The sequence below is a fragment of the Schistocerca gregaria genome, chromosome X (genome assembly GCF_023897955.1).
Source record: "Schistocerca gregaria isolate iqSchGreg1 chromosome X, iqSchGreg1.2, whole genome shotgun sequence".
NCBI classification, from domain to species: Eukaryota; Metazoa; Arthropoda; class Insecta; order Orthoptera; family Acrididae; genus Schistocerca; species Schistocerca gregaria.
The window spans coordinates 174,154,359-174,167,284 of record NC_064931.1 but is presented as its reverse complement, the minus strand read 5'-3'; the positions used below and the strand labels follow the sequence as shown (position 1 = coordinate 174,167,284).

Here is a 12,926-nt window from a genome sequence, read left to right as displayed (position 1 = left end):
TTAAATTCAGAAGAGTGTTCCTGGAGCCACTCTGTCACAATCCTGGACATATGGGGTGTCGCATTGTTCTGCTGGAATTGCCAAAGTCTGTCAGAATGCACAGTGGTCATGAATGGATGCAACTGTGTCAGACACTTGTTGTCTTATATAGGCATTGCTGACCACAGTGCTGTATTCTGTCTGTTTACATACCTCTGTATTTGATATGAAGATGGCATCTGTTCTTTTGGACATCTCTGAAAGAACAGGTGCCATTGGTAACTGTGCAGCTCTCTAGAAAGAAATTACAATTAAATCAATACCATCAGCTGCTGACGGACATTGATATACATCAATGGTGACAGTTGAAAATGTGTGCCCTGATCGGGACTCAAACCTGGGATCTTCTGCCTACAGGGTAGACACCCTATCCATATAAGCCACCGAGAGCACAGAGGATAGTGCGACTGCAGAGATTTATCGCCGGCACGCTCCCCGTGAGACCCACATTCTCAACTTATAGTCTACACACTACATTCGTAGTGCCCCTACCATTATACCCATTACTCGCGGCAGACAATCCATCGAGTCCCGTATGAGATCAGACAAATTGTGTGCATCCCCACTGAAGAAGATCATCAGCCAGTTAGCCTTAAACGATATGAAGATGGCATCTGTTCTTTCGGACAGACTCAGCTTCTTCTACTGATAAACAATGTACACACACACACACACATACATACACACACACACACACACACACACACACACACACACACACACACACACACACACACACTCTAACACTAACACTAACACTATATTTTTGGGCCATAATGTGTTATCCATTACTTTATCTCTAAGCTCAAAGGCAACATTAACTTTGGAACTGTTACTAAGCCATTTTGTTTCGGGCTTGTCAGCTGTAAATTTATTATGGTGGAGGAAGGTCTTTTGCATGGAGTTAACATTTTCAGGATTTGTGCCACTTTTGACTCTGCTCAAGTGTACTCATGTTCTTTTCTCACCATACAGCATTCCTTGTTCATCTCATGTACCAACTATTGTTTTTGATCCTGCTTTTAGATTTGACATTATGGGATAGTGATCCTACATTCTGTTTGGTAAGTAGTAGTGCATTTTTGCATGTATGATTGTGTTCTTGAGCCACAGTTTCAACATACGTCTTCCCTTCAGAACTCAAGAACATTTGTGATTCATTGCCAAAATGTACATATCTTCTCTTTTTCCTGTGCACTTCTTGGAAAGGTGACTGCATTTTTTGTAGAGTTTTTGTCTGTGGATTTTGCAAGATTGTTAGGAATGTTTAGATCATAATGTTGATTTGTTTCAAATTCTTCAGTTGTTTGCTATTTACATTTGGTGCGTATGTCACTGTAAAGGTGCGCTTTTGTTTACTTAAGACGTTATTGTACATATGAAGTCACTACACACATTTGTTTTAATTTTGTTGGATTGTGTCCTACTTAAATTTGAACTGTAACATGTCATTGTTGGCTATCAGTTAAACGTTTAGGGAAATCCAAACTGTCATCTTCAGCTTCTTGATGTCCTGAGAGCTCCAATGTGCAACTCTTCATTTATTTATTGTGCACTCATTGGCTGTGAGATTGTGTAATTGTTTTGTTCACTAATTTGTGTTTTTCGTTACCAGTTTTTCTGTTGTTCTATGTCTACTTATCATTAATTTCTCCCATTTAACCTCCACAAGTTGTACTTCCATCTACACCTGATCCTTACCATCTATCTTTGTCTACTTTATTTTCATGCCTGATTTCTCTTCTATGTACCTCTTGCCTTTTTCTCACTGCCTCCCATCCTGCCTATGCATGTATAGTACCCTCTTTCCATTCTCTGTCATCTCGCTGTCCAGTTGTCCATTCTGCTCCACTTCCTCACCCCCCTCCCTTTCCTGGTTCTCCTCTTACCTCATTATATCCTGTTATGTCCAATGTTCCCTTATATCCAATCCCTCAGCTGTCTACTCAATTGCCTGCTGTTTCGTTTGCCTACTTCTTTCCTTGCTTGCTGCCCCTTGTTGGTTGCCTATTTCTCTCCTTTTCTACGTGTTTACATTCCTCCTCCTCCTCCTCCTCCTCCTCCTCCTCCTCCTCCTCTTCCTATCTTCCTCATCCCATTTTCATGTTATCTTTTTCCTCTACCTATGACCCCTCTACCCTAATCCATCCTGTAACGTACCATCAACCTACTTCAGTTTATTTCATGAAGTCAAGTGATGCGATGAACTTGTCTTCAGTTAAAGTGGAGTTCAAATCCCATTCTTTCAATGGTCATGTGGGCCCCACCATTCTTAATAAATTACTGAGTATATGTACCAGACTATTCTCCTTCTACTACATTTTTATCTTTCACTTTTCCAGATGATACTCTCTCCCTCTGTACTGATCATCTTCTGCTCCCAATACTGCCTTAATCTCTCATGAACTTCCCCTGCTCTTGTACTCTCATTGAAACTTACGTTCATCTTCCAACAGTCTTCCCTCCCTCTGCTTCCATTAATTTTATCATTTCATTATTTGCCCTTTTGCTAACTACTTTTCCTTCCTTCTTCTTTCCCTTTCTTTCCCAGTCTTCTACCACAACATTTGCACCCTCCTTCCCATCTTTCAAACATTAACATTCTTCTGCTCCATTTCATCTTTCCTCTTCTCCATTTCTTCTCATCTCCCCTTCACCATTCAGTTTCTCATCTATATATTTACGGAACTTGGGATACAGTGGACCATGTATTTGAGAGTATTGGGGCTCAAGTCCTGCATCCATTCTGAGCTAGTGCAGCATTACAATGACCTTAACATTGATGGGACATTAAAGTATAACCTTAGGGCATTCTTCCTGTATTTTGTTGTCTCCTCTTCACTGTACCTAATCTGCTCTTCTTGCTCCCAGCCCACAACAACCTGCCATAGTTCTTCAAAAATATTTCTCTTCCTGTCCTTTCTCTCTCATTAAATTCGTACCCTAACTTTCTATCTCTTATTTCTATTAAAATGTCTTTCTTTTCCCTCCATTTCTTTTCTCACTCTACTGCTACCCTTATGTGAAGTTTGTCTTCCCTTGTTCTTCTTGTCCAGTCATTTTTACTTTTCTCAACCCCATATTTATCCTCTTCTACTTATCATCCACTTCCCAATATTGTTCTTTCTGATTTATTTCCATACACACACCAGTCTTTGAGCCTGTCAACTTTACCACTCCTATAACATTCTCTGTCTTGCACTCGACAAATCAAATTGGAATAATGATTAAGTCACTGGAGTAATTTCTGGAGACACTGGCTCCAAATCCTTGTCTGAACGTCCATACTTTGATTTTCTGTAATTTCCTTAAATCATTTCATTCTCCCAAGTCCAGGGCCAACTTACATCTGCAGTCTTGTCAAACTGATTTCATGCTCCATATTACTCTTGCAGGTATGTTACCATAGCATGTTTGTTTTTAATTTTCATTCTCAGAATCCCTATCTTCCCTTCTTATTGTCATTCTGCCCCTTTCATGTTGTCCTTTCTTTCCTTCATCCATTTCATCATGTGTATAATATTTACTTTTTTCATCTCACTGCCCCCTTTCCTTATCCTTATCCCCTGTCATCCTCTTTCACTTCTCTTTGCCTATATCCTATCTCTATCTCAATCACCCTATCTCCCACTCTTTTACCACCCATTCAATATTAAATAACCCCCCCCCCCCCACACACACACACATATGGCTCATATCTCTGCAGTAGACCTAGATGTGAGATCTGCCCCATACATCCTTCCACTGCCACTTATCCAGTCCTGTCACAGGCATCTTCTATCTCATCAAAGGCTGTTGTGCTGCTTTCTACATGGACATGACAACTAATAAGTGGTCTGTCTGCATTAATGGGCACCATCAAACTATGGCCAAGAGACAGCTGGACCATCCCGTTGCTGAACATGCCATCTAGCATGATACACTTCTCTTCGCTTCACAGTGCATGCCATCTGGATTCTTCCTTCCAACGGCAGATTTTCTAAAATGTGGAGATGGGAACTCTACCTACGACTTATCCTTTGTTCACATAATACATGCCTCCTGTCTCCCATCTACCTCCCCTATCCCTTTCCCTTCCCCTACCCCTATCCAGTGCTACACATCTTCTATCCCACCTACAAGTCTCGGCTTATCTACTTCTCTTCCCTGCATCCCTCTCCACCCCAACACCCCACACCATTGCCACCTGATACTGAACCTAACAGCCCTATCTTGTCCCTACCAAGTTCTTGCATGCTCCTACAGGCAGCACTAGAATCTTCCCCCACCCTATACCCTGCTGTACCTCCCCACCTCATGCTGCCTCCTTACCTCCACCATCCATGCCAGCAGACTGCTGTTCTATCAGATGCAGTCACAACAAACTCTAGCACCCTGAGGCAGTAGCCATGCATTTGTGAGCTGTGCTTGTGTAACTGTGTGCAAGTTTTGTACTGCAGAACAACAGCTTTGTCCTGAAGCTTTAATATTCCAGCAGTATTTTTCATTGTGGCTGTGTGCGACTCAGTGAATCCTCTTTGTTGTGAGTAGCTATTTATCCTTCCCATACTATTGAAATAAATAACAATTTATATGACATCTTTGTCTTTTTTCTTGAGTATACCTTAGAATGTGTTTAACAGCAGTCTAATCTTGTGGTCCAAGGAGATAACTGAACCATTCAATGAAAAATGAAATAGTAGAGATTTTCCAGTAAAAAATTGCCTGTCTTCTTTTGGTAGCCATCAATACCTTCAGTTAACATTTTGCCAGTTAAAGAAGGTGGGTGCTATGTTATTATTTATTACTGAATTCACAAGAGCTGAATTAAATTCCACGCTGTTTTATTTTTATCCTGTCTTTAGTTATAGATCATCAGTTACGTGTGTGATAATTGAAAATTTGTTTTTCAAAGTTTCATTTCATATCACAGTTCCATGTGTTTTTTTGGTTGAGGTTATGCTGTTGCAAAATATGTTTCATCAGGTCATGTGTGTTTAACTGACCCTCAAATTTTAGGGTTAACTGGTTGGTGGTTCAGATAAACCCACAAAAAAACCTGCCATGCACCTACAGTTATCTTTATTGTCATATATCAATAATAGTGTTATTAAGAATTGTAACTAGGCATACTGTCAGTTACTGTGTATATAATACCAATAACAGAATTGCAAACCACCTATGGAAAAATTTCCTTGCAAATATTGAAAAGAAGAGTAGTTATTTCAACTTATAAGCTAAATACATAAACGCTTTCACCTTTTGCCCTATAAACTGACATTGTCACTTTTAGGACATCAAATGAACATTTTAAATTAACACTGAAGTGGAAGAAAAGACAGTTTCTGACTATAATAGTACAGTGTACAATTCCCATTATGTCTTCACTACAAAAATACAAGAATTCTGGCATATGAATTGGTTGAGGAGACTGGAAAATCTGCTCAAAAGAATGGGGAAAGAGAGAACATGGCAGGATTCAAATGGCTTAGGGTGTTCGTGAAAAAAAACTGTCTTTCAATAAACACGAGTTTGAATTACAAATGTAGCAAGGAAAGTTCTGGCAGCATGTAAATAATTTAGTAGTAAAGAAGACCACTCATTGAATATCAGAAGCATCAATTCGTTGACAGGCACACAAAAAAGAGTGAAAGCTTGAAGCAGATAGCTAGTAGCTTGGAGGGAGGCAGCAGGTGTGCAGAATGGAAATGGGGGAGGGAGGGCTAACATTGTGGCCAGCATGGGAGCACATTGCAGAGCATGAGTTGTCAACCTGGGTGATCACACGTCCTATTAAGAACCACAACACACCTCTGGTAATGTCCAGGGGCTGTCATGAAAACTATTGCTTTTGAATGAAAGTGCAATTTCTGTCCATTTAATTGCATATTTCTTTCTGTCACCTTCTGTACTATACTATAGCAGTTCTCTTTAGGCATGGTCAAAGTTTCTTCGAGGCTGTGTTACTTGGCAGCAGCACATTGCATGAAAGTTACTTTCATCCGTAAGTTTTACACACCAGTGGAATTTAGAAGTAAACGAGACCATGTCTGTTGGTCACTCAATGCTTCTGCTATTTAGTGAGTGGGCTCATTTACTACTAAGTTATTTACAGTTTGAACTTTGAAGCAGTTACTATTGAGTTGCATGACAAACGAAGGAAAACATTAGTAATTACAGTGCACAGGTCACCTTGTGGAGATGCAAAGACATTTATTTCAAAACTGGAAATTACGCTTAACATAGTGTACAATGAAAAAGCTACTATCCTCCTTTGTGGTGATTTAATATAAATCTTTTGTGGAATAATGCAGTTAAAGATCACTTTTTGAATGTTTTAGAGAATTTTAGCTTGCTACGTCATGTCATAGAGCCTCCTAGAATAACACAATCATCATAGACTCTCATAGATAATATTTTCTCTGACTTAGAATTAAACGAAGTTGATTTAATTAACACTGATCTTGGTTTGTAGGTCACAATTTCCTTGTCCTTACAATTCCACCTATACCTGTGAGGAAAACAACCACCCTACACACATATAAAAGAATTTTTTCTGAAGAAAATTGCGCACATTTCGTAAGATGTTTATCGAATGAATGCTGGACATATGTGCTGTTAAGAGTCAAGTACAAATAAGGCACATGATAACTTTTCTTCTGTCTTCATGTCACAGTTTGAATTGTGTTGCCCTACAAAATTAGTTATGTCCAAGTCTTCTCCATATAAGAACCATAAAGCTTGGATAACCAAGAGTATTAGGATTTCCAGTGTACCCATGAAAACATTGAACCAAGAAATGAAAACATGCATTGATCCACAGTTTGTAGAATATGTAAAAACATATAGAAAACTATACCAGAAGGTAATAGCAAAGGCAAAGCAGCTATTTAATGACAGTCTAATCAGGAAATCTGATAAATTTAAAACTATATGGAAAATTGTAAAAAATGAAACTAGTAGTATTTGTGAAGATGAAGAAATAACACTCAAAAACATTGAAAACCATAACATAGAGAAAAATAAAATAGCAGATTACATTGATGACCACTTTTTAAATATACCACACACTCTTAATTTAAAAAAAGGAGGCTCCAAGGGAAGATTGTAACATGAACATTCCCCCAACAAATGAACAACAAGTAATTATGGCAATTAGGAGCCTGAAGTGTAAAATGGCAGCAGGTGCAGATGAAGTACCTGTTATAATTATAATAATGGCTGCACAACCTATGGCTGACATTGCAAATCTATCATTTAGTGAAGGTGTTTTTCCTTAATGGCTAAAGGTCTCAAAAGAGATACCACTCTCCAGAATATTTGAGAAAGTAATGAAATTGGTAAATTGGAAGCAATAGGTATTAGAGGAACAGCAAGAATGCAGTTTCAGTCTTGTCTCAAGAACAGATTACAGATCATACAGCTCACCACTGTTATTTTGAATTAAGAAAAAGGATGGTTTTGGAAGCAAAAGAAGTAACCATAGGTGTCCTGCAGGGAAGCACCTTAGGCCCACTACCCTGTCTTATTTATGTGAATGATTTGTGTTTATCACAGGATAAAGCCAAACGTATATTATTTGCTCATGATAAAAACCTAATACTGAGTGACATTAAAAGCCCATTACATATGACTTCACATAACTTCTTGAAAAGTATTGAGACTTGGTTCTGTGTAAACAAAATTTCACTGAATGCAACAAAAACAAATTATCTACAGTTTGGAAAAATAATTCAGGGTGAGGACATTATTCTAGAATTTGATGATAGTAAAATAGAGACAATGCAGTTTGCAAAAGTACTAGGTCTCAATGTAGATGAAGCTTTAAATTGGAAAAACCATGTTAGATACTTTTCACACAGACTTAACTCAGCCTGCTTTGCCTTGAGAGTTATTACAAATGTTTGCATTCTGAGGGCAGCAGAATGGCATACTTTGGATATTTTCATTCTGTTACTTCATATGGGACAACTTTCTGGGCCATCTCAAAATCTAATTTAAAAGAAATGTTTTCCCTACAAAAACAGAAAATATTTTCTCTGACTTAGAATTAAATGAAGTTGATTTAATTAACACCCTACACACATATAAACATTTTGAGATGCCTTTATTTTGTTTATGTATTATGTATTCCTTCAAAACTCCAACACTTTAGTCTCTATATTATTATTAATGATGATTAAACCTTACAACATCTTCAAATAGAATGTAAATTTACTGTTAATTTTATGTAATCTCATTCCTGTAATAGACCAGGAAATTAATCACCACAAAAGAGAAAGTACAATTGTGTGTTAACTGCTGTGAGAAGTTTTATATTTTGTATTTATTATGCTGCAGTTTATAGGACTTTAGCCTGCTATCTATAGTTTATTTTGTATAAAGTCTATCTGTAGTAGTGATAATTTAACCTGATTTATCATTTGGCAAAATGTAAATTTACTATTTTATTTTAGCATGCAATTCAGTTTTGTACTGCATTGTTAACGTTTTTTTATGACAAGTCCAACATCATTTGCACAATGGAATGGATGCTAAATAAATAAAATAAATAAAAATGAAATAAAATTGCAAGAAATAAACAATCTGGATGAGGCAGTGGTAGCTGCTGTGTAGATGCCACCAAAAGTATTAGAGCTTAGACAGGCTACAAAGGATTTGGACAAAGTACATCTGCTGAAAGAGGTGCACCTGTGATAATGGTTGCAGTAATTAGTGCTCCAGAAACAGCTGTGCCCCTATTACTTGTGTTTCTTTGTGTGTATAATCACATGGTGCACTGTTTTTCATCTGGCTCTTGCTCTGGGGTGGATGTACCGCTTTCCTAGTTCCACAGCATTTCATCAAACATGAAGAGCACAGATAAAAGCATCTTAAGCCCATGATAATGGACAGTCGTGAAAGCCACACAAGCATAGATACTGTATCATATGCAGAAGATGATGATATTATTTTTTTACTCTGTCATCTAACACAAGCCTTGATGTGGGAGTTAATGCATCTGTTAAAAATTTCTGTGCAAAAATTGTTTGTTGTGATCCTGTGACAAGCACAGAAAGATCAGTCAAAATCTACGTTGCTGAACTGTGTGGTGTAGAATTCTGTCTCACCTACGCTACCAAATTTATGCAGTGATTGTAGTGTTTGGAGTATGGAACCACTGAACTGAAACATATTTTGACCATAATTTGATTGATCTATCTTTATCTGTCTTACCGAAGAATTGATTAGTCATTTATGTCCACTGTCTTTTTTTTCTTCTTTTTTTCTTTTTCAGTTTGTGCCCATACAGCCATCTCAATACTGGAAATATGATTCTGTAGTCTGTTTTGAGAAAGCAGACCATCATACTTTAGTTTAAGTTTTATCCTGATACGAAATTATAACATTGATGTTTGTGAGATCATAGCTACAGATCTGAAAGTCCTTAGCCTACTGAAGAATCTAAAGGATTTGTTACTGATCTTCAGTAGTACCTCTTTCTTCACATAAAGACAGCAAGCTGCATTCTACCAGAAATTCTGTCTTGTGAAGGTCTACAAGAAAGCTTCCACAACTTTAAAACATTATGTTGCTAAGGTATTGTAAGTCTCAAAAGAAGGAGCTCAGGTGTCATTTTATGGATATTTGTTTGATTGGAACAATGACATTTTTTCAAACTGATGAAAGGAATTTTGTAGCAGTGAATGATGTATTTAAATTACCTAAAATAGATCAGCTCAATATGGAAATATGTTGTCTTTTTACTGTGACCTGAGAGACTTTGCATTGTATCAGCCATTTATTAGCCATTTCTACGTAGTTTTGGCCTGTTATTTGTTTTTTGTATGTCAGTGTACTGTATTCCATAGACATCTGTCATAGGCTTCCTTGGCATGTATTGTGTTTCTGAAAATAACCAATTAATGTCTATGATTCGATGAACCCTATTGTATGGTTCAGTTAACCTACCACGGGGGTTATGTGGACCACTTGCAACTATGTTACATTTTATTCTCTGATTTTGATGATATTTGGGTTAGGCTTTTAACAACTCTTTTGGATATTTGTTACTTAAAAATCAATACAATGGTGCATTGAACATTTGTCATAAAAACATAGTTAATACAACCAGCTCATACAGCATAACACTTGCACAACAGGAAGGTGAGCCAAGTCTAGATAAAAACCATTCAGCAGATTAAATGCCAACTAATATCCTTGACATTCGTTTTCTGTAGAATATTAGAACATATTCTGAGTTCAGACATAATGTAATATCTCAAATAGAATGACCTCCTCCATGCCAACCAGCAAGGATACTAAAAACATCAATCATGTGAAACCTAACTTGTACTTTTCTCATGTGTCATCCTGAAAGCCACAGATCGAGGAAGTCAGAGACATGCAGTATTTCTCAATTCCTGAAAAAAATATTTGACTCAGCACTACACCTAAGCAGATTTCTTGGGAAGGCGGATGCAGTTTGTTATTTTGATCAAGAGTCATTAACAGATGTAGAATTGCTTCAAGTGCTAGATGGAAGTGTGTTGGAACCCTTGCTGCTCATGTTGTATATTAATGATCTTGCAGACAATATTAACAATGTTAATAGTAACCTCAGACTTTTGGCAGATGATGTGGTTGTCTGTAATGAAGTATTGTCTAAAAAGAGCTGCACAAACATTCAGTTGGACGTTTATATGGTTTTAAAGTAGTGCAAAGATTAACAACTTACTTTAAATTTTCCACATCAATGAGTCATAACTGGTATTGGTCAACTCATACAAATACTTGATTGTAACACTATGCATGGATATGAAATGCAACAATCACATAGGCTCAGTTGTAGGTAAAGCAGGTAACAGCCTTCATTCCATCAGACCACAGAAATGCAATCAGTCTACAAATGTAGTTACTTACAAATCACTCATGTGACCCATCCTAGAATATTGATCAAGTGTGTGGGACCCATACCAAATAGGACTGACAAAGGATATGAACATATACTGACATGGGTAGCATGAATGGTCACAGGTTTGTTTGATCATAGGAGACTGACAGAGATGCTGGAAAAAATGAATTGGCAGACATTTCAAGGAATATACTACAACTTCCTTCATATTACTCCCATAGTTATCACAAGGATAAAATTAGATTAATTATCCCAGGCACACAGGCATTTAGAAAGTCATTCCTCCCACATTCTATACACGAATGGAATGGGAAGAAGTCCTAATTACTATTATAATGGAAAGTGCCATCTGCCACGCACTTCAGTGTAGTTTTCTGAGTATAGATGTAGATGTAGATTCAAAGTTTCTGAACTTAGTTACTGCTCTATCTGTAATAACCATTCTTTGAGTGAGATGATAAATCAACATATTGTTTCTGTCTGTACTCTGATGTTGATTTTCGTTATCGCAGTCCCTGCTAAGGATGAAAAAATGAGAATGAAATATTTCTAGGTCCTGGTATCTTTTTTTGACAAAATATGTGACAAAAATGTTTTATATCTTCTCTGACATTATGTGAGTGACAAAACAAAATAACAATCTTCTGTGATTGTTTTCACTGTGTTTCATGATATGAATAATTTTGTGCTACTAAGGGTAATTTTTCACAGCAAGATTAGATGCTTATTTAAAATGTAAAAGAATAACTGATAAATAACAAAGTCTTTAACAATTACAGTCAAAGATCTCCACTGAGATACATACACCAGTAGAAAGAATTTGTGCATCATATAAAGATTTTCTCTTAAAATTCCAAGCATGAACATTCAAGATCAAGTCAACAAAAATTTTACTTTCTTCCCCTAACATCTTGTAGGGAAACCCTGACACTGAAATGAGAAATAAATAAATAAAATAAATAAATAAAATGGTTTTATATACAGGTGTACAAGCAATTGTTTTTTTTCTATACATTCATGACAGACATGAGGTGGGGATAAAATGACACTGGTATAATATGCACTCTCTGTCGTGTACCATAAAGTGATTTATGAGTTACAGGTGTAGATGTACAAGTTCTCAATATGTTTGAATTAAGATTAGGGCATTCATTGTCATTGGAAATGGATGCCTCAAGACAAGACAAATTTCTATAAATATGTTTAAGTTACAAGACATTCATTTCTAACATATTCCATACAGGGCTAGACATATAATTAAGTCCTACATCACCTTCCATGTAGACATTTTCTGCTACAAAACCATATAAGAAGTGGTAAATGTATTTGGTTATACGGGTATTTCATTATACAATGACAGCTCGAGATGGCATGTACCTAAACTGTCATGGTACTTATGTGACACATTTTGCAGTACAGGGTCTTACAAACCATAGAAAAAAGAAACACTGCAACACAATTCATCACAAACTTTGTTAAAAATACATTTTGAACCCTGTATGGATTTATGACTGTACTAAACCAGTCAGCAGGATATCAAACTCTAATTAAAGTCATTATCTCAGAATGTTCTAAATATCAATGATGTACTCTAGAAAAGTGTTTCACCTTAGTAACAGTAATATCCTTAACAAATCACTGTTTGGGTTTCAGAAGGGTTGCTCTACTGAGAATGTTATTTACATGTTCACTCATCAGATTTTACAAGCGTTAAATAATACAATAGCAGCAGCTGGTATTTTCTGAGACCTCTCTAAGGCATTTGACTGTGTGAATTACAGTATTCTCATAGATAAGTTGACATTTTATGGGACTAATGGTATAGCCAACCAGTGGATAATGTCATATCTATCCAAAAGCATGCAGAAAGGTGTACTTAGTAATTTAAGCAACACAGTTGAGGGACATAATTCTGATGGGGGAAATGTGATGCGTGGGGTTCCCCAAGATTTAACCTTAGGTCCACTACTGCTCCTCATATATGTAGACAATCTTCCATCTAGTATACAACAAG

The 12,926-nt window shown here is 36.8% G+C and overlaps 1 protein-coding gene across 1 annotated transcript; it reads left to right on the top strand.

The window, feature by feature from the left end:
- Positions 1 to 7,473: 7,473 nt before the first annotated feature.
- On the top strand, positions 7,474 to 8,715 carry LOC126297955 (uncharacterized). Its single transcript, XM_049989274.1, has 2 exons — positions 7,474 to 7,830; positions 8,635 to 8,715. Exons 1-2 carry the CDS (start codon positions 7,474 to 7,476, stop codon positions 8,713 to 8,715), a joined length of 438 nt encoding a protein of 145 aa, XP_049845231.1.
- Positions 8,716 to 12,926: the final 4,211 nt, after the last annotated feature.

Excerpts from the sequence above, each read along its gene's own strand:
- LOC126297955 (XM_049989274.1), top strand. The coding sequence starts at position 7,474 with ATGGTTTTGGAAGCAAAAGAAGTAACCATAGGTGTCCTGCAGGGAAGC. Across the intron at positions 7,831-8,634 it reads CAAAAGTACTAGGTCTCAAT|ATGCCACCAAAAGTATTAGA; the intron begins GTAGATGAAGCT and ends GCTGCTGTGTAG.